This window comes from Halictus rubicundus, chromosome 1, assembly GCF_050948215.1.
Source record: "Halictus rubicundus isolate RS-2024b chromosome 1, iyHalRubi1_principal, whole genome shotgun sequence".
Lineage (NCBI taxonomy): Eukaryota > Metazoa > Arthropoda > Insecta > Hymenoptera > Halictidae > Halictus > Halictus rubicundus.
The window spans coordinates 9,857,587-9,880,992 of NC_135149.1; the positions used below are offsets into that span (position 1 = coordinate 9,857,587).

At 37.8% G+C, this 23,406-nt stretch overlaps 1 protein-coding gene across 1 annotated transcript in view; it reads left to right on the forward strand.

Moving 5' to 3' along the window:
* Nucleotides 1-253: 253 nt before the first annotated feature.
* Glurb (metabotropic glutamate receptor B) overlaps nucleotides 254-23,406 on the forward strand; it is a 191,805-nt gene continuing 168,652 nt past the window's right edge. Inside the window, exon 1 of the mRNA XM_076787454.1 lies at nucleotides 254-674. Within this exon, the coding sequence (XP_076643569.1) occupies nucleotides 281-674 (394 nt within the window). The 5' untranslated portion in view covers nucleotides 254-280. The remainder of the gene's footprint in view (nucleotides 675-23,406) is intronic.

Sequence of the window (23,406 nt, forward strand, 5' to 3'; positions counted from 1 at the left end):
GACACCGTTGACCTAACGTCGTTAACGTGGGTGGTGTAACGATATTTGCACGAGGCGGCCGGGTAACCGCAGCGTAAACGGCTCCAACGATGAAGTCATGAAGCTTCTGCTGCTGTTGCTGCTCGGCGTGGTGTGCTCGGCCGATTACGAGCCCCGGGACAAGTGGCAGTCGATCCTGTCCCGATCCAGGGACGATCCAGATCTAGAGGATGCCCTCGAATTCGAGCAATCGTCCCACCTTACGAGATCTCCGAGGAACTTCTACCCCTACCTGGACGAAATGGTAGAGAATGGTCATCTGCGATCTCGTATGAGCCTCTTCCGGTTCGAGAACCCGGAAACCCATCATCTCATTCGCCATGGACGACGCCAGTTCCGATCCATGGATCAGAACTCTCACTCGCCTGTCGTCTGGCCTGTGAAGAAGGAAGCTGTCGTTGAAGGAGATCTCGTGCTTGGCGGACTCATGATGGTCCACGAGAGGGAGGACTCGGTTACCTGCGGACCCGTGATGCCTCAAGGTGGTGTTCAAGCCCTCGAGGCCATGCTTTACACCCTGGATAAGCTGAACGAGGGTGAGGGCATTGTGCCAGGTGTCAAGATTGGCGCGCACATTCTCGACGACTGCGATAAGGACACCTACGGACTGGAGATGGCCGTGGATTTCATAAAGGGTGAGTACCGGATCAGCTTGCCCCAAAGCTTGCTTTGTGCGAAGGGTGGTGTTGGGTGAGTTGTTCGGGGTGGAATGAAAAAGAGGAGCACGAGGGAGAAGGATGGGCGACGTCAATGTTGGATGGTTGTGATTGCGGGGTGGATGGGACAGGTGGGTGATGGGAGATGAGGGTGTTTCAGGGATATGATGGGGAACTTTAGAAATCGTTGGTTGAATAGGGACTTTGTAGGATTTGTGGCATAATTGTGTGTAGGATTCAGGTTTCGTTGGATGCTTTGGGGAAGTTAGTTGCTAAATTGTAGCTTCAATACTCTGCGTCTATTGTGTACTGAACTTGTAAAAAATTCATGTCTTTTACTTCTTTTGGAAATTGTTACTCTGAACAATTTGTTATGCCTGATAATAGAGATTTGCTGTATAATCTAGATTTCTTGTCTTCAAATTACACAAATTTTTCACATTCATAACAAATTCATTTTAACTATTATAGCTTTGTGAAAAAAATCCATTACCCCAATATGAACAAATTGTATTTTCGATTCTTAACCCCTCGACGTATAAAGGCGTCTCAGGCTCGTCATGTGTTTCTTATGACATTGCACGCGTTGAATTAAAACATTGCTTAACATTAACATGTCTATTGTCATCCCCGGAACACTTTGAATTTCTATAGAACTTCATTGTTAAACTTATCTAAATAATAAATTAAAAAACGAATAGTATCTTTGGTAACATCGAATTTTATTCGCTTCACGTCCCAAGGGATTAAATAATTTAATTACGGCTTTGTAAACAAAATTCATAACCTGGTATAAACGAATCCTATTTTCAGTATTTAAATGATTTAGCTTTGTAAACAGTAAACTGCGGATCTTCATACAAAATAAAAATTGTCCACAACAAATGCAAGAGGCAGTAAACGTATAGAAGATTCCTTCTGTCTGTAATACTCTTAAGAAGTTCAAAATAATATATTGAGATTCTCTCTGAGATCCTTTTAATCTTTGTAGAATTTTAAATTGCACTGGATCATTTTTGTCACAAATGCATGAAATCCGCAGCCTGGTACGAATGAATTCTATTTTCTGTATTGAAGTTATTATTTCCATGGTAAATGGAACCTTCAGTGTATATCACCATTTAAATACCTCATTCGTTTTGGCGAAAATGCAACGAATGTCCGCCATCAACCGCGACAATATCACGTGACAGGCAAAATTGGGGCGTCGGTCCCTTGCACCGTGATAGGGGAAGATGCGGCGGCGGAGTTGCAACATTAAGGAGCGTAACGATTTTCTTGAATCGTTAGCTCGGTTACTTCTTGCCGCGACGGCGACAATAAAGAATGAACAAGTTGAGGAGGAGGTATATACGGTACCAGCGCGAGTACAGCGCTTTCACCCGGCTGAAACCCGTCCCGATAATTATCACGGCTATTAGTGATCCGCAGGTGGAATCGTGCACCCCCGACGAACACGCCCTTTTGTGGAGAAATCGAAATAGAGGGAGGGCGAAGGTGAAAAAGCTTCGGTGTAATATTTCACTCGGTCCTCCACCTCACCCCCTTTCCCCGTTCCTTTTCTTTCAAGAGAAAAGCGAACACTATGTTGACAAAACGACCAAGCATGGAAAAAGCGATTGAAAATTCCTACTGAAATTGTTCCGTCGCTATACAGCAGAAATTCTTACACAATAATTAAATAAAATTTTATATACACACACAAGGCATGCAATTAACGCTCTTTGTACTTTTATGCATGCGCAAATTTCCATAAACTAGTTTATGCAAGCACAAACTCAATAAAAGTTTATCTCTACTGTTTACTACTCTTCAATTTAGTTAAATTATTTAGGTCAATGCGTTCTACGTAGAGACTTTTATTTTATTTAAAAATGCTAGTGCAATATCAGTAGAAAAATCAAGGTGTTGAACCTATAATGAATCAACAAATTAAACCAACAATTTTGGAATGTTTCCAAATGAGAAACGTCTACTAAAGTAAAAGCGGTTCTGCCTTAAAAATTGCGAGCACATACAGGACAATAAATATTTCATTAGCACCGTACATGACAGGAATAACATATTTTTAATATTTTGTAAGTCCTGTGGATGTTCCCCTTCGTTCTGGATCCAAATAGAGAAATATTATTTCTCCCCCGATATTTTGATTAGCGGGCTCATGGTGGTCGGACTTCTACAGAGCCATTCTACTTAACCCCATAGTAACATCGTGGCAATGAGTAGACAATATTTTCTCTACTCCTGATATTAATATATCTCGCGGACTACTGTTTTCATTTCCCGCATTTCTGTGGGGTTGTCCGACTTGTACGAGGATATACTACTTAATTTGGAGAATATATTACCGCGCTGTGTACGAAGTACAGTCCTTCCATTTGTAACATTGTGTGATGTATAAGTCTGCTTACGTACCCGATGTCTGCAATGTTGTCTCTCGAACAATTGTATGCTAGTTGCCACGGAAGAAGTATTACCGCTTTAATTTACAGTACGTCTTCGTTTACCGCTGCTTCATTTATATTCATTGTGTAGTCTGATTTATTCCAAGATACTCCACTTTGTTGCATATAGAACCAGAATTCGCTACGTTAAGTTGTTGATAATTAAGAGACTGTAAATGTTTCTGCAACGATACAGTATCAGAAGTTGGTGTATAAAAATTAGAGCTAAGTAGAAGTTCGTTCATTTCTCTAAAAATACTATTAAGCTTTGAACAATGTGACAGTACAGTGGATTTGGGATGTATTCTATTAATGCTAAAAATTTACAGTTCAATAATCAAACACAATGGACAGAATAATATATTATTAAACCGACGATCATTAGCCTGTATAGTACGCACTCAATGTTCATTGTATTCTAAATGAATTGAATTAAATTTACCGAAAGATATCATGAACTTGAAAAATGTTATCATCATACTGAAGGCATAGTGGGCATAGTGGGTTCTTGTTAACTTAGGGTAATTAGCAATTCAATATCTTAATATTTCGAATAATATTTTACATCTTCTATTACAAATTTACAACGTATTATACAAGTTTCCGAATTAAATTTTTCAAAAATAGTTTGTAAGAAGTTAATGACATTCAGCTTGCACAGGGAATTTTCCAAGCTTGCAAATGTAAATGCAACGATTTTACATGAAATACTAAGTCGAAAATATGCAATGAAATGTTTCCACACGAGCCTTCGTTTCCGAGATAATCGACTTTGAAAGTTTGCCTGGCTAGCCTGCGGTAATATTTCCAAGAAGTAGAAACAGTTGTTCATGGGCAGACACGTTAGCCGATTCCTATTCAATGGCACGCGTGCTCGACAACTGTTTGAACTCGACTATGGTGCAAACGAAATGTCGCATCGATGCCATATATTTTCTTCTTCCATTTCACTTTATTTTACAATCGTGACATATTATTCCATCTTGATTGCACATTGTCATTTACACTGCGCAGAAAAATAATATACATGAAATGTTTATCTTCACTCATTCATTTACAAAGTGCATTAATTAAAAGTTTTCTCGTGCTTAAACGAAAGCTTAATTAACGTAAAATTTTACCGAAGACTGTTTTAGCTAGATTAATTTAAGTATACAATTATTTTATGAAATTGGTAATTCTAAAATAGATCAAACATTGAAAAAGAAACGAAACTGTTTGTGCATCATTTACAATCACTCGCAGATTGCTTCGCTCAAAACAGTCTCATTTGTTTGTTCAAATTACATACAAAATTTTAAGCTTTATCTTAGAATTAACATAAATGCATTACAGAAGGATCTTGAAATAAAACGTGAGCATAACAAGTTTTACACTAAACGGTCATTTAGGACACACGCACACGGCTAGGTGTGTGATTCACGGTATTGATTAAAGCAGCCCGAACTTCTTTAGTTAATCAATAATTATTTCCCTATAATTAGTGTGACTGAATTTCGCGGGAAAGTGTGTCCAGCGGTGAATTGTTGCAAATAAATCAATGTATCGGTCGGTCTATAAATAATTGGCCATTTTCGCTGGTCAGTTCGGCACCGTTATTACAGCTCATCAACCCCCGGCGATAATGGCAACGCGTCGTCGTCGGGAACTCGCGAAAGTCTGCAAATAATTTATGCTGCGACAGGCTGACACGCGAGCTCGATTGTGTGTCGGTATAAGCAATTTTCATGTCACTGTCGTTGCCGGCCCCTTTGTATGCATTAATCGAATTTCCGGTGTCCGTTCAGCGCCGCTTTTAATCGCGTCGCGGTCGTAATTGCCAAATTGCAGTTGCCTGGTTTTCTTCGGAGCCTAGTTCGACAACCTTCGGAACAAAACCGGCCACTTTTTTCCTCCCATAGAGACGTTCTACCATTAACGAGGTCACCCATAATTCTTCGCGGATTTTAATTCATTAAATGCCTCGATTTTTCGCTCGTTTCTCGACGCCGCGAATTCGCTACATCGGTAGTTTGTAGGTTAAGCGCTTATCGATCCACGGTGTCCCTCGCATCCTGTTTTTCTACATCCCTGCGTGAGTCTTATTCTCCACGATCCTAAATGTTATTCTCATTTTCTGATCAATTTTTCCGATCATCCCGTAAGTATCGTGAATTTTTTTTCGTTTATTAGAAGATAACTATCTCATAGCTTTGTTTGAATTTGTGAGTGAACTTCATTATTGAAGCACATATTGCAAATTATAATCTAGATATTATTACGAAGCAATATACATCAGTTAAGTTAAAAAACAAAAGAAAACGTATGGGACGCTAATAGTTGCAATTATGTTGTTACGTTTTATAATTTTCTTTGTAAACGTGGAATCTAATAATAAACAGAAGAATGAAATAATTTACATTTCCTACGGGATTACACAGTATTTTGTTTGCTGTGTCTTACCTCTATTTTTGTTGAATTGTGTATACTGTTGCAAGGGATTGTACGGAATAGGGTGAGTAAGAAAACGAAAGGGTAAAGTGCTGCACAGGGATGTTTTCTTCTTGACTTCTCTCTGTTTCGATTTGTTGCCGAAAACACGAGAGGATTACGTAGACCAAGTAGAACATTGGATTAAGTAAAATATACTGATATAGGTCAGACAACAATTAGACATTCTTACAGCTGTTTTCGTCTGGAGGAATATCTCATTCGATTTTATCATGTTGCCAATTTTATCATATTCGTCATGTTGCCAAATCAATGTGTCCAATAGATTTTCATAGGATCTAAATATTAATGGTCACCTATTTCAGGAAATTTGCATAATCTCAAAGCCCGCTGCTGTTGAATAACTCTAATTTAAATATGAATTTACCAATTAAGAGGACATGGCTACACAAAAACAATAGGAGGAGCCATAAATCGAAAAGTCAGGAGTAAATTTTCATGAAAATTAAAATAACAAATATTGAGAAAACGCATTTCATGGCATAATATAACAATATATTAATTTCTTTGAATACAGTTGATCATATCATAGAAAAGGCTAACGAGAACGTCAGAAAGATTTGTATAAAATTCAGTAGCCAGAAACAGACTTCGCTCAGAGAAAATTGACTGTCTTGTGACAGGAATTGAAAGGTCCGATATGTCCCAACAATAAAATTACGGCTCCCTTTCTCGAGTATCGTACAAATGGACGTGGCTCGTCATATGAATATTCCGCTTGGCTGTAACGTTGCTCTTGGCGTACTCGCCAAATTACTTCACCGCAGATGTTGAATATTTACGCAGAGCTTTGTGCCGGCGGTTGCACAATTTCTTTAAAATTCCTTCGCGTGCTGGAATTTAAATAAAAATTTAACGTCCTCCTTTCATCGCCTTTTCGGATCTAGAATTTTTACATGCATTCATAACTCTTGAGCGCTTCTTGAAAAATTAAACCAATCTGTCGGGCTTCTGACGAATCGTGACCATCCGCACAAAACTTTTCACCGGAAGCGAACACGACTCCAACAATTCACACGCAGAAAAACAGATTTGATGTTTTCATGTTGCCCATGTTGAAACGAACACGCTACAAAATTTTTTAGCCATCCAACTCCCCAACTTTCGTTGCAGAAACATTTTTGTCTATTTAAATGAAGCTTGAACAAGATTATTCAATAAAAATTTGTTTCTTTTATTACCTCTCTGAAACTTTTTAAACATTTGGACTGAACGAAGAATCAATAAGCTGTGACAAACTTTTAACGTATAAGCAAGCAACACAATAATAGTGATAAATGCCAAGAATAAAGATTAAAATTTTAAGTTTGCTTTTATAAAATGCATAAAATGGACAATAGCAAAAAAAAAAAATAAATTAGAATGAATTTAAATCCATTAGAGTTTGAATCCATTTCCTATAAGCTTTGTCGTATCTTTGAATTATATGATAATGTAGTTTATATAGAGGAAAAGATACAATAATTTACGTACGAAATATATAATACAAAATATTTGAATCTCTTATGAACTCGTAAGAATCGTGAAAATGTTGAGTAATGGAAACGATAAAAGCATTTTAATCCATTCAAATCTCCGACTCTTATTTTTATTGCTCCTACACCCGTAAGACGAATAACCGTTGTTATTATTTCAGCGACGCGGATCAATCTCTCACTCGGATCTCCTCAAACAATAACAAAATTCCCGGTTTAATACCGTTATTCGGCCAAATAAACACGAACGGGAGAAACAGTGCGTGTTTTGCTTCTATACCTTGATACTCGGGAGCAGATATTGGGTTTCGTGATTTCAAAAATACCGTCTCCGAAATTCATCGGCCGATTTTCGCTCCGGCAGAACAACTGTTAGGAAATTATTAAACGACCGAAAAATGAAGGGAGTCTTCGAAAGATATTGGGGAAGCTAAAGCCAGGAAATTAATATAACAATACGAAGTTCAAACTTTAAAAGTTTCAGGTTGAACGACTTAAATATGTCAGTGTATCTGTTCATGTTTATATTATACTTAAAGAACAGTAGTATGTAGAAGAAGTGGTTACGTTTCCCGAAGAAAAATCCGCTTTCCTTCATGGCAAAAACGAGGAAGAGTATTTAAAAAAGACTCCGTTAAAAGACACGAGATCTTATTAAACACACGTATGTAAATTCGAATGTTATATAGCGAAGCCGCGAGAAGGAGATCAGATTCAAGAAAAACCATTTAAGGATGAAAATGTGTGACCGTCGTCAGTTTTCCGAATGTTCATGTCGAACGTGTTCAGTTAAACTTTTGAAACGACAGTCTATTAAAATATGTAACAACCCTATTTTACACAATTTTCAAATACTTCGCCCTTTTAATTACAGCCGCGGGAGCAATTAACATTCGAAAAGCGGTGAAGGAAACGAGGAAGAGAAAGCTTCTGCGGGAGAGCTTGATACTTCTTATTTCTGCGTCGCGTTCAATACTGGAGCCAAGGTATTTCCGCGGCGAGCGTAATACTGCGAGACACCTCGTCGTTCTTTTTTCACTTCCGTTGCATATCGAAGACGTTGATACAGCCTTTAACGGGAATATCAGTTACCAGCTCGAAAAGTTTCCTGAGCCAAGGCATGATAAGGTTTCTATGGAATTTGCTATTGAGGCAAGTAGAGCCGAGGATACTCGCGAGGCGACTGTGTCGTCACGGGAACGTATAAATTAGGGAGGTATTACTATTCCACGGTTTAATGCCCGTCAACGGCAAACAATTTCGTATAATCCTCTTCCGCAAACAGTGGCAAAACGATTTTACTTTTCGTCTACAAGGCTTCAAGTTTCTTTGAGGTCACGTGATTATAAGCATCTTCTATTTTCGATCTCGAGATGTCGATCTAAGTCCACCGCGTTATTCCACTTTCAGCAATTTTTTATACATTCGTTCGATATCGTTGATCTATTTCGAACAGCTGTCTTTTTACACTATATTTTTATACCTACCCGGAAATTTTTAAATGGTATTTCAACATGCTTCGTTTACTTTTTACAACAGGGTATAGTAAACGAAATATTATGCGGTGAAAACGAATAAAATGTACATTATATACTCCTAAATAGAAGAAACTATATTTTTATTCATTCTATATTACATTATTATCCGATATTATTCGATATTACATTCTATATTTCATTCTATATTAAAAAATATAAGTTGTGCTAAAGACCGGTCATTTGACCGGTCGCGGTAGGAATAGGTATACGTGAAGTGTCGGTAGGAATAGTGTTAACAAAGTGTCAAGTACTTCTAAATCACCATGTACATCTTTTTGCCCTCGCAACGAGAACATGAACATATATACGAAATCAGCCAGACAATAGACAATGCACCGCCTGCTTTGATGCACAAAGAAAGGATAATACGATTGCCGAGACTTCTCTCTCTCTCTCTCTCTCTCTCTCTCTGAATCGTCAAGAAATTCTCTGCAGCAAAAGTAAAAATTTCCTCGCAGAGAGGAAATTGTATACCAACCGAGAGAAAACAGCTGCGAGAACATAAAAGCCTGTGAGGCAGAAATCTAGCCAGCAGGCAGAATTTCTTTCTCTGGGAAACAAAATTCTGCGCATTGGCTGTTGGCCCGGGTATTCCTGACAATGTTTACTTACGGTGAAATAATGGGAAACGGGTCGCCGCATTACATTGCAACCCGATGTCTGGCAAAAATGATTATGAAAAATAAATTCAATAGAATTGCAATTAACACAATGGCTGGCATTATGACGTGATTACCAATATTCCGTATCTGCGGTTTTCACGATACTTATTTGGTATTGCCTCTTTTGTAGAAGAGTAACTACATTCCGCATGCGCCATTAAAGCAACTAATGGTGCATTGATGATGCTAACATGTTGTTGCCCATTCTACTTTCTATTACAATTGTGAATAAATATTGATTGCCAGGGAAACGAAATTTCTCATCGAAACGGTCGATTGCCAGTGGATAAACTTCCTGGTAAGATTCAAAAGGAGTGGCAACACTGTTTACCGTGGACGAGGTCCGCCAAACGTTTGTCATGGACAATGCGCCACCGTCCAATGAGAACCGCAAGAGCGTCGGGAGTTATGGTGCCTCCGTTGGACAAGGGAAACCAGGTCCGTTGGACCAGGGCACCATTGTTTTAACACAGAATCCATTACGAATGTACATAAGACTGCTGAAGGGCCACTGCTAAAAGGACGCATTATATTATATATTATATTTCGGACCAAGGGCGACGCAATAATCCCTTAGATTAATAGGAACTCTTACTACTGTCTGACGCTTGCTGGAACACTTCACCAGCACTTCACCATTAAATTCCAAAACTGCGTAGAGACCCGCCCTTTGATTTGCGAAAGCATGAACTCGAGATATTTGTGCGAATCTCTGTATTTAACACGTCAAATTAAATTCATATCTTTATGCTACAATACGTAAATTTTTAAATAAATTTTAATTTTTGTGTGTATATTTCTGTATACGAAGGATGAAGAAAGTTCTGACCAATGTAGGAGAGTTCTACTTATTCTGTTTTGTACCACAACACGAATGACATACAGTTTCTTAAAATTCAATCGAAAAATCAATGATCGAGAACGATTCGAAATCGATCATGTGATATTACACGACCGAATATTTTATTAAAAATGTACCACAATTTTTCTGTCGTTAGGTTACTGAAACCGGACGCAGTGGGTCGATTTAAAACGCTGTGCGTCGCCCGTAAAAACTGGAAAACCGTCGCGGTCGGGCCGCGAATCACTGAGGCTGACAGCGGCGGTAACTCGTGCGTGAAACTGTCGTCAGAAGTTTGGCAGTTTCGCATTCGATTACGTTAGCGTACGAACCGAACCACCGCACCGCTCGGAAGAGTAACTCGCTGCGAAGTTTTCCTCCCGAGATACCGCCTCGCTATAAATAGACAGGGCTGATCGCAGCTGTTGATAGCAGCCGGCCGAAAGAACTGGAATTATCCTTTCGCGCGAGCAATTACCGGCAACTATCGATAACCGGTCGACATTAGCCGCGCGGTCTCCGACGTTTATAAATTCCCGGGATAGCTACATGCTTCCATAGTATTTCATTGTCTCCGTGGCTTGTTATCGGGACGCCGTAAACCCGAGCGCCGCGACGCCCGCCCCGTAACCGGTCGGTGAAACGCGAACCCCGCGGGAAGACGTGCGAAAGCATTTTCGGAATTATGCCCAGTCTTGATTTGGCAAGTTTACGGCGTCGGCATCGGAACGGTTACACCCACTTTTACTGGCTATTACGGCTACGATCGAGAGTTGTAGCATTATTTTATGGGGTCTGTTTGTCGGCGAGACGAGATCAAGTGGATTCGGACTACGTTGGTCAGATGGCGAATATTTATGCGGTGTCTGCGAGAGAGTTTGCCGCACTGCTTGGAAATGTTACGCAATTTCTAACTCAAACTTTACACTGCTAATGTTTACCGGAGTACTACGTTTAATTTGATGACTTTCTACTGTATGAAACGTTCAGAGCCGCGATTTGGGTGGTCAGTTTGAATGGCAGTGTAAATTGCTATTAAATACTGTGATAAATAGACTACGGTTCTTTATGAGAAATAAAACTTTGAACGAAAACGTAACTTAAGTTACTGTTCGCTATTAGTCAGACAGTATTAGAAATTTTATACGGTCTACAATAGATTAGGTTGTCTATAAAATGTAACACGTTGCTGAAACATATTTCAAGCTCCTACAAAAAATTGATTTCGTTAAACATAAGACGAAGCTCAAGAGATGCTTCAAGCTTGAAAAAATTTTATTGTATTAAATATAAACACGAAGCCATGTTTAAAGTAGTTGTTTATAATAAATATAAGACAACAATTTCTTCAAGAGATAGAATTATATTAAAGGTGAAGACTTGTTTGACAATATCGACTATAAGACGGAGTTACATTAAGGTCTGTTGAAGTTCTATAGCTTAACCATATGTTATGCCGGAGTCATTCGTGACCCATCGCGGTAAGAATAAGCTCGAGCGACCGTTAATATGTACAATTTTATTCCTATACAATGACGATGCCTTTTATTTCGAAATAAGAAAATCGCTATCCCCTCTTCTTCTTCTTCATCTTAAATATGACGAAAGACGGTCCCGAGCTATCGCCTTATATCGAAAGGAAAACTGTAGTGAAATATCGGCGTAGGTCAGAAATGACTCCGGCATAGCCCTAGAACTCGCAGGTGTCCAAGGGTTAACAGAATCTGGTATAGAACTGTAACATTCGTTTTTAGAGCGTCATATGTAGGAGGTTGAACAAAATTCCAGGATTTATTGAGTCGTAAAAACTACATTGTCAATGGTAGTCTCTTCCAATAAAACACCGAGTGTATACCGACTATATTGATCTCGACTGTGGCTCGTAAACCTCAGAGATTCGAGTCCCAGTCGGCGTCGATAGCCGCAAAAATTATTGGCACAGGTAATTGGTAAGCTGGTGGTGCAACCGTTTTTAAACACGGTTCGTCCATATGTCACATTCTCGATACTCGGTGTAAATTGGAATTTCTTTGGGCATGGGCACGCATATCCCGTTGAACGCGAGGCCGGTTGTCATAGAATCGAATAAAATCGAATCGATTCCACGCATCCGCAAAAATACTGCAGATCAATAAGCTGCTGATTTATCTGCAAAATCTCTCATCTTTTATGAACCTCTATTGACACCCACTTTACGTACACCTAACTTCATACAAGCTTATTTATTGTTGTTGTCACTCTCATCCTATAGAATGATATTCGATATGCAATCGGATCGAATTAACATAGTAATTTCACATTTTTATTTATTTCCAACCAGAGCTAATTTATCGTCCCCAATGACACTCACGCGTTAATCCAACGGCCACCGCACTGTAAATTAAATAACAATTAGATTCGTCGAGGAATTAATCGTTTCGCTGTATTATCAGTTAATTTTCGTTACAATTAGATCAAATCACAATATGACGTAATTAATGGTAGGAAAATCGCTTCGTTAACTCTTCGTGAATACATTTTTGGTTTTTGGGTCATGTTCCAATTTACAATTCACTTTTTTTAATATAATTCCACCACGCTCAAATTTTTTATTTGAGACAATTCTTGATTTTAGAATAAAAATTAAAATGCATCCGCCAGATCGATAGATCTTAATAGATCACTTGTGAACGAAATAAATCAATTTTATATTTCACAAAAGAGATCTAAATATTCGTTTCGCTTTTCAATAGTTTAAAGTGGAGTGGAGCACAGGGTCGAATGGAACCATGAAATATTAATCAATATCTCGAAGAAGCCAGTTTGCTGAGAGAGTTAGGTTCGTGATTGTGAGAAGACTAACCAGGAAAATCAGCCAAGAACAGGAAAAACGGTCAAGGATCCTGGTGTTCCTTTATTGAGACGTTGATTGCAGCAATTCCTCCTGCAGCGGATATTTGATCGCATACATTTCGTGACCCACATTGAACTTCGTGAAAGGGATGAATATTGGCAAAGGTAGAGATCGGGAATGACAAACGACTCGCTGAACACCGTAGCAGTTCCATTGCCGTGGAAAACTTTCCTAACACCTCTTTCAGCCGATCGTTCACACAATTTAGCAACACGAGAGAGACAAACATTCCACGGGAAAGCTCTTTGCATTTAATGAAAAATTCAGGATCCAACCCTCAATCATAGAACTATACAAAATTCAATGCGCAATGAAATTTTTCAACAGATCTAATAGCTTCGCCGCTTTTTCGATTCATATTACAGTATGTGTAACTGTGTTTTCATTTATTGATGCTGTTTGCATAGGGAATTATGTTAAATATTTGTTAACCGTTTGTATACTATTAGTTTCTATAAATTTATTGTATACGCCATTTAATATTCTGATAAACCACGGAAAGTTTATTTTTAATTTTTATTTGGAATTATTTTCTTCAAATTTATTCATGAATTATTCTGGTTCAAGTTGAATCCAATTTTTCAACGATCTCACCATTTATACAAAACACAAATGAATTCAGGAAACAGATTAATGTCAAAAATGATTTCATAACATTTAACATGTATCAGAGCATATCGGGAACACGGGAAATTATCTTCGATAATTTCCAAGAAGAGAAGTTAAGGAATTTGAAAGTTTATAATATCTTTAGAAGTTGAAGAACTTTTAATTTCTGAATGCCTTTAAAAAGCAGACAATTTCACTTGTTAGAAGACCAGCCATAGTTCATCAACGTTGCTAAAAATGCCGAAATTGTCAACATAATGGACGTCCGAGGCTTCGACAAAATTCTCCACGAATTAATAGAATTTCCCAGCGTCCCTTTCAAAAAGAAAGATTTCTTTATCGCGACGGACGAGTTAATTGGTCCAAGAAGTGAAACTGTCTGGTCAGTAGAATCTCTTCCCACTGTAACATAAAGATTTCGGCCAAGTACACGTACCCAACCGAGTCGCAAAATTACTCAAAACTTGTACCTAGCCTGCACTGGTTCCGCCATAGCAGTAACGACGGTTAAACAAAGTAAGCATCCCACCAGCAAGCGTACCAACCTTGCAAAAAGCCCTCGTCAGGTTGACCTCATGGTTTCTAACGTTCGCTGCGGAAATGCAAGAAAATTCAGTCTGAAGACAGGCAAAATCGTCCCCTTTTTTTCTCTTTTTGGTTGAAGTGAGAAACGATTCTTCTTACAACCCTTTCTTTCCTGTGTAATTTATACACGGTAATTTATTATCGCTGACAAGCTTAGCTTCCACTGAAGTTGGCGTTTTCAGTTGGTATTCAAAGAACTCATTTCACTTGTTAATTCTTTCGTGAACTATTGTTCTAGTGATGGACGATTACGAATTTACAGAAACTGTGACCATTTAGACTTTTATTGTGCCAGATTCCCAGAAAACAAACAGGATCTAGGTGAGAGACTGCTTAATTAGAATGAATTTGGGATTTTCGTGAGCTTGTTAAATACAAGAAATCATGTTTGGTATCGAAAAGTGGAGAGAACTGCTGACCATTTCTAATGAAGGTTTCAAAGCAATCTTTTCACTATTTCTATTTGATTTAAACAAAAATATTCGGTGAAACATTAATATTTATTTTTCAAAAGTATTTTTCAACTATTTTAAACAGTACAATCTGTTTATGAAATAATGTTTTGAGACTCTTCCCCGCGAAGCCTGATCATTCCTCAGCTTTTCTACTTAGAATGCAAATGCAATCCTTTTATTCTTCTCAAACCTTGAGAATTATTATCGAATTATTTTGAAGGGCGTAATTCTCTTGAAGATTAAAGTCCAGACAACGAGTCATTCAAGTTGTAGCAGTATTTAGTAATGGTTTTTAATTTCACGCGTAACGTCGAATAAGTATAAACAACATCGGAATTTCCTGGTTGCAAAGAATTCGTAGAATCGATAGGAGTGCAAAGATATACGGTTTCGGCGCATTCCGACGTAGACTCGTACGAGTTTGAGGATCGCGTGAGCTCGTAGGAGGAATTCTACCGACGGCGAATAAAAATATCACGATCCACGAGGACGGCGAAGATCAGGATTCCAGTCGGGCGAGGCGAAAGTTCGCAAAATCGTGAGCGAGAGGGAGAGAGAGAGAGAAAGAGAGAGAGAGAAAGATGCCGCAGAGACGAGCCGAGTGTTATTTGGCCCTTTTTAAAACGGCCGACAGAAAGTAGAATCCCGCCGTTCCTCCGAGATTTCGTTCGCGGGCGTTATAACACGGTGAAAGGGGATCGCGCTCGCTGCGTCAATGTATTTCACGCGCGATCCATTATCACGTGACCGCTTGAATGGATCCCATGTATCTGGCTCGGCAAAATTTTCAGAACGATATCGTCAAAGCGACGCCGGAACTTCTCCCGAGACCGCTATAAAATATTTAATAAGATTCCATCGGCGTGAAACCCGATTCCCTTGTGACGCGCTGGTGTACTCGAATGAATCGAACCACCTTTTTTCCCAAAGAAATCAGGTGTTCGAGAAACTCTCTGCTCCGGAATAAGAGTTATAAATATTATCGATGCTCGCTGAGCCACCAACGTGACACCAAGACCTTTGAAATCAGAATTAAAAATGTGGTAACACGTATAATTAATTATTTCTTTATGGCAAAGAAAGGAACAGACTTAAGGGGGCCGGCATGGTTTGAAATCCATATACGTATGCAAGGGTCAAAATCTAGACAAACTGTCGCTTCAATATTGCAATGGGCAGTTTAGAAGTGGTCAATTGTGTTTCCTAAAAGTCCAATCTACGTCTTTATGGAGCCCAAATTGCGAATTTCCAGCTCATCGTGGAGTAATTTGTAATATTCGGCAGAAAATTCGAATTCTGAAGCAAGTATGACGTCACAAGATGGCTGCCGCTGAAAGACTCTCTTAATTTCGAGAGATTTAGTGTTCGTATCGAAAAAAAGGTTCTATATAGACATAGCAAAGACATGTACAAACACGGTGGTATGCATTTTTAATTGACTACTTACTTATTTAAGACGTAAAATGTCTAGAAAAAAGGCGCAGCGTAACATAGCGTGACAGTCAAGGCCAAATGCCTGCCGGCCCCCTTAAGTGTATAATAGTTACGCGATTAAAACTACCTGTTAACGTAATCGACTAAACTACACGACGACTATACAACTATGACCCTCAACTTCTTACAAATTGTTATTACGACTTTCGGACAACGACCACGACTGACTCCTCCAACTCATCCCTTGTCTAGCAAAACTCGGTTCATCCCCACGCTCGCCCCTTCCGAAGTTTTCACCATGCCCAAATATGGGCATGAACATCGTCAATGGGCCGAAGGAACATCGTCGCTCGCGACCCAACGCTGGTCAATGCCGCTTTCCCTTTCTATGGCCTTTTCCGGCCTGCGCTGCATGTCTGTCCTAAAGTGTCCCTGAAGTCTACCTAAAGTCTATATCGTGAAACTATATACCGGGTGCCCGGATATTCCCGATACCACAAAAATGTTTTATGAGACTGCAGACTGTTTTTTCCTTTCAAATAAAAGGTTATTACTGGTGAGATATTTTAGAGGACATTATGAAACCGATGTCTGTCTTCGCTAAAATAATTTGTTTTTAGAAAACACTCAATTTTAGTGTAGTAAACGAATTCTTCTTACCTTGCATATAAAATTATTCATAAATCTTTAGTTCATTAAAAATCTTTTAAGAACACATTCACTTAGTTTTCTCTTTCCTACTGTTTCAATTTTATTAGTAGCCTTCTAATTTGTAATATTTATAATAAAAATGATAAATTTTCTAATATAGAATATTAATATTCTCAAAAGAATTTAAGGATATTGTTATATTATTTTCATCATTAAACTCTTATTTCGTTGAATTGATGGAAACAATTTTTAATTCGTGTAATGATCCACAGTCTGTTTATGCGTAAAATATATATTTATGAATTAAGAACGATACTTATGAGTTAAGATTCTAAATGTTTTATTTTTGGGTTAGAAGGTTGCGTTTTAAGGAAGACAGTAGGAAACGTTAACACCGTTTCGAATTTATAAAATTATAGAAATGAACGTGCAAAATGGAACCTCGTTGCAAAGTTCGCGGCAAGTGAAGATGCTTTCAAGATACGACGTGCATCTTCGCTTTTTTTAAATGGAATAATATGCTTCCTCCTTTACGGTGTGATAAAAACTCCAGAGACGTTGTACAAGGATGTGGTATCATAAAACTCCATCAGACCGTAAAGAGGAAACGCATTATTTCGTTTAAAAAGGCAAGGGCGGCCCGGAGTAACAACGCCTATAAACGAATCTTACCTACTCTACTGGCCAAAAGTATGCTATCGCGGTGGGATCACGTCAGATATTAGCCTTTCACTACAATAATGTTATTGATAAAAATTATTTGTAACACTATAATACTACAGTGCAACACTATTTTCGATCAAATTCCGTATTTCTTGCAGAATATTCTCAGCAAAAATATAACATATACAGTGTGTCCCTCGAGCTCTGTCCACTTGAATATGTTGGTTATTTCAAACAATACGAGAAAATGATACTTACAGAAGTTGTAGGGTTTAAAAAACCACACAATATGGTATAAATTATATTCTTGCAAGTGGAGGCGTAGAAAAGATATAGAGGTCACTTTTGTTTTTTTAAATGGAATGTCCAATTTTTTATGCTCGATTTCGATAGATTGGCGTATTCTGAGTATAAAAGTACTAAAGTGTATTTGTCCTAAAACTTACCGTTGCTGAGATATTTGACTGTTTTCATTCGTCATACGTCAAATGTGCACATTGGTCGGCTTTCGACGTCCCTCAGTGACAGTCAGTTTCTCAGTTAGTGAACATAAGATAGTCAATATGAAATTTTCATTCGAAGAACAATTAGAGATGCTCCTAATTTATGGAGGAAGTAAGAGATACGCAATTATGACTCGAAATTTGTACGGTGAAAGATATCCAAACCGCATGGGCCCTTCACACAAGATTTTTGAAAGATTGTGTAAAGAATGAAAAGAAACTGAAAGTATCGCTGTTCGTAAGATGAATCGTGAAAATCCCACCTTTTTTCTCTTTAATACTATTAACCGATGAGGCTACTTTTACCAGCCCTGGGCGTATTAATTTACATAACACGCGGTATTGGTCAGTACAAAATCCTCACTGGCTATGAGAAATTGATCATCAAAGACGCTGGTCCATTAATGTGTGGTGTGGAATCATAGGGCAACACATAATTGGGCCTTATTTCGGCACTTTTACTGGTCAGAAATATGATACGTTCTTAAGAAATACATTGCCAAATTGATTAAAAAACGTGCCATTAAGCGTTCGTCAGACAATGTGGCATCAGCACGATGGATGTCCAACACACTACGCACGAAGGGTGAGAAGTACACTTAATGAAATATTCCCAAATCGATGGATAAGACGCGGTGGCACTATTTGTTGGTCAGCACGAAGTCCAGGTTTAACACCCCTAGATTTTTTCTTGTGGGGAACATTGAAAAATATTGTGTATCGAGATGTACCAACAACTCCGGAAGATATGAAGCAACGAGTTATCGTAGCGTGTGCTACAATAGACGCTCCAACAATAAGACGTATAAGAGACGCAACAGTTCAAAGAATAGAACGTTGCATCGCTGCAGATGATCGACATTTCGAACATTCGTCACGAAAACAGTCAAATATCTCAGCAACGGTAGGTTTTAGAATAAATACACTTTAGTATTTTTATACTCAGAATACGCCAATCTATCGAAATCGAGCATAAAAAATTGGACATTCCATTTTAAAAAACAGAGACCTTCACTTGCAAGAATATAATTTATATCATGTTACGTAGTTTCTTAAAACCTACAACTTCTGTAAGTAACATTTTCTCGTATTGTTTGAAATAACCAAGATATTCAAGTGAACAGAGCTCGTGGGACACACTGTATATCACTTTACATATCTAGTAAATCAATAAGTTTCTTACTATTTTAATAATTAAATGGCAGCAACATTATTTGAAAACATGAAACATTATTTGAACATTATCTGCAATTAAAAAGGAGTAATTTAAAATACTTTAGGATTAAAGCTTCCGTTAACGTTTCAGTCTTTTTTCACTCAAAGTTTGTTTACCTCGAAGTAGATGGATGCACCGATAAAATATTGGCTTACGAATTGCTAACTTTCACATCGTAAAGAGTAGTGTACATAAAATGGTACTTCATAACGCAAAGATTTTATAAGCAATAAATTAGACAGTCTGACAGCCACGAAACCGCTTTTATAAAAATAAATGCTCTGTCTGACAACGGTTATCTGTTTCCACTTGGCATGGAAATTCGCAGTGTATCATAGCGTTTGCTACCCATTTACCACAGACCCGTCCGTTTGCCACAATGTGTGTGTTTACGTCATTAATACTAAGTCAATTTAGAATATCTCGCAGTTGCCCCAAATTATCGCGCAAAACAAACAATGCAACAGTGACTTCAATATTTAATTACATACATATAAACAGAAATAACTATTTACAAAACGACACGATTAACTCGATCACATACGTTGCTTTTAGCGAGATACCTGAAAACCTAGCAGCCCAATTTGAATGTAGCACAATGCATTTTGCTAAAATCATGAAAATCGAGCAGTAAATCTGATTTCTTTAGAGAAATATTTTTTAGATAAATTTTTATTTCAGATGTAATTGCTCCTTTATCGAATTGCCATACTTTGATTGACAATCCGGAAGAACCTTTCTAAGTGTAAAAATGTTATTCCTTTTCATTCAATTTATTTTTGAGTTCATTGAAAATCTTAAATAAATCATACAACTACGCAATTCTATAGTCTTTTCTAGTAAAAGAAAAATATACGTAAATTATTGATATTCAGTTCCATAGAAAACGAATACGTCTCTGAAACACCTCAAAGTTTATTGTAAGCACTGAAACTATACTGTGCATGCTGTTAAAATAAGATTCCCTAAAATCAACTATTTTCGCTGGCTCGGGATCCGAGTATTCCCTCAACAGAAAAATCCGTTGGCTGCAACGGAACGATCCAGGATCCGAGGAAATCGAATGCGCCTAGATCGCGCGGAAGATCTGACCCAGTAGCATGCTCATTGAACAGAACCGTTTTCTTCGTGGAGAGCTAAAGAGGTCCCCAGGTCCTTTGGTCGTCAACAGCTCCTGAAATACGCTCCAGGCCGCCGAAGGACACTCAAAACCGATATACCGACGGGAGCCTTTGGACCATTTACACGATCCTAACCCCGGGGCTGTGGCTAAGAAGTAGTAACAACCCTCTGTTATTCCAGCCGAGGAAAAACGTGATTAACAAAACCCTGCGAACGATTTCACAGACCGCGACATAACAGAGCAGAGCTTATTGAGACATAACACAGTCAGAGCATTAATATATCTGAAGGATATCATAATACTGTCCTTTCAACTTATTGAACTGATTAGGTGTCGAAAGACATATATTCAACTCCTCTTTCTTGAAATCGGTGCACAACATTTTTAAATTGCATAAGGTCCACTGTCTATTTATAAAAACCTGACAAATAAATCAGGGGTTGACTACAAAAACGAAGTTTAAAAAATTGACAAATAATAAGTGGTTCTGAACATCATCAATTGTATTGTTATAAGTAGACTGTAGATTTTATCCATTTATGACAAAAATGAGTATGTATAATTTTAAAACAGTAACAATAATATAAGAATTTAAAGACACTGTTAAATTATTTTCAATATATTAAATATAATTAAAAAGAAATATATAAAATGTTAAGTTAAATTTAAAATAAAAATAAAATTTTTAAATCGTCCAAGTTTGTTACAATTCAAATAGAAAGTTTTTTTTGCATAAAGATACGCAGTGTAGTTGTAAGAATGTTTCGCCGCCCAATGATTGATCTATTCACTGTCTTAAATCGCACTTACTTGTTTCAATGGTGAACGAATAAAATTCGCACTCTACAAAGTAGTTTTATATAACGTTTTCATTTTGTCCAACTTCTAAAGTGGGCGATCTATAAAAATCTTCCGCGAATGGCGATAAATTTGCACAGCTGACGTTCTAAAACTAAAATAGTGTTTCATATTTGACCAGTCTCGTCTATTATTTACGAGGGAAAAGCCACGAACGGATTCGGGAAAGAAATTGGCTCGATAACGTGCTCGTCGGCAGTTCGATTCGTATCAGACTCGGTCCTGCGATTTGTCGCGGCTGATCGATCGTGTTCGAATGATTTAAAAGCGCCGGGACCACGAGCTTGCGACTTTGTCCAACCGCGAATAGGATGATTCAGGAATTTTTTAATTTTCAGTGGAGCCTGTACAGGCGTACGACCAAGACGAAGAATGTTGAGAATTTTATTGTAGTTTCCCGGAGTGGCGGCAGCCTGCTGGAAAAGGACAAAGGATCTGTGTATAAGGCATCTCCGCAATGTGGTTCTTAATAGAACTAACTGAACTAAAGCACACAGCAATGAATTTGGGTCCTTTAAATGCAGTCGTCTTACAGAGGTCCTGTTTGCTATTTTCTGTCTTGAAAGCAACGGGTACAGGATTTATTTGTTTTTTTTTTTTTTAATAGAAGACTCAATTAAAAAGTTCTTATTGTGGTTTTAATGTATAAAGTTTGCGGAGTTCGCAGATACTTTTCTTGTTCCTTTTGTTTAACAAAATGGCGGCGGTATGGCCGACATTATCAGTTGAAAGTTTTGGGCGAACCTCTCTAAGTGACTTTCATACTTTTCTTCCACCTGACTCGAAATTTTTAAAGGATAGTTTTTTTTTATTTAATGTAAAGAAGTACCTGAGATACTTTCCAATATATTGAGTCCCGGCGAAATGGCGGGCATATTTGATTATACCTTAATTTTTTCAAATGTTTATTTTTTCAACTGAAATTTCATTGGAAAAAAGAGCGGTTTATCCTCTCAAAAACTAACCAACGCAAATCAAAGTTATGTACAAACTTTGTGAGCTTTTGAAATCTGTTAACTTATTCTTGGACTTCATGAAATTTCTTGAATTGGGTATTCAGTAGTATTAGCTTCAAATACACAGACATCCGCAGTCTATTTACTTTTATTAATACATTATTTGTATTCGCATACAGTATAGTAATTTGCTTATTGCGTTAAGTTATTACAACCTTATATTTTAATCCATTTAATCCAGCTGTTCAATTAATAATTAAATTTAATCCTGATATTTGATTAATAATTAGATTTAATCGTATTACGTAAATTATTATTGGAAAATTTATAAATACTTTGCTACGAAGTATAGATATTTAAAAAGAATTAAATAACCATCGACGGAGAAATTCTTAAATAATTACAGGTTTAAACCGTGTCTCTAATGATCTAATTCAGTAAGATGGATGTTTGTCAACAATGTCATGCAAACAGGGGCAACAAAAACTATTTCCAGCCGGATGGTTTACAAGCAATAGATTCTCGTCAAGCAAAAGATCCCCTTTAAAATATTCTAACTCAGAAAAATGTTGGAAGCCCGACGTAATATATTGTTATCCGTTTTCCAAATAGATGGCAGTAGCGCGCGCGTTGTACATTTCCATCGTTATCCTTCAGCATCCAATACATTCAACTGCAGTTCCTGGCGTCCACGATAATCGAACGTCGTAAACTCGGTAAAACGACGTGTCGAGAAAGTATAGCGATTTAGTCGGTTTTGGATAACATTTCATTAACCGAGAAACGAATTACCGCCGATAGGAAATTTAAATTCGTGGCTGGTGTGCACGAACGCACGTGTAATATCAAGGCCAAATAATACTGCTGCTTCTGCCGAGATAATTAATCCGACTTGATTGCATGGATTCTTGGTAATAGACCGACGACACACGTAATATTCCCCTTCGAACTTGATGAACTAGTTAATTAACTTAACAGAAATTCTGTTTCTCCATTAACTAAGGAATTATTATCTTGTTTTCAATACTAACAATATGCGTATACTAACATTATCACAATTACACACTGCTAGCAATTGTGTGGCAGTGATTTAACACAATAGAAGAATCACAAGACAGTGATAACAGACAAGATTAATATTGTGAACATCAAGTAGAGTAGCCATGTATCTGTTAGACACGCAAGCTCTGCAGTCACAAAGATTTGGGTGGCACGCGCTATAGTAATCAGTAGACAATAGTTAAGAAACGAAGACAAGAAAAATTTTGTTTCCTTGACTTGACAATTTTTAACGTTAAAAATAATATAAAAACCC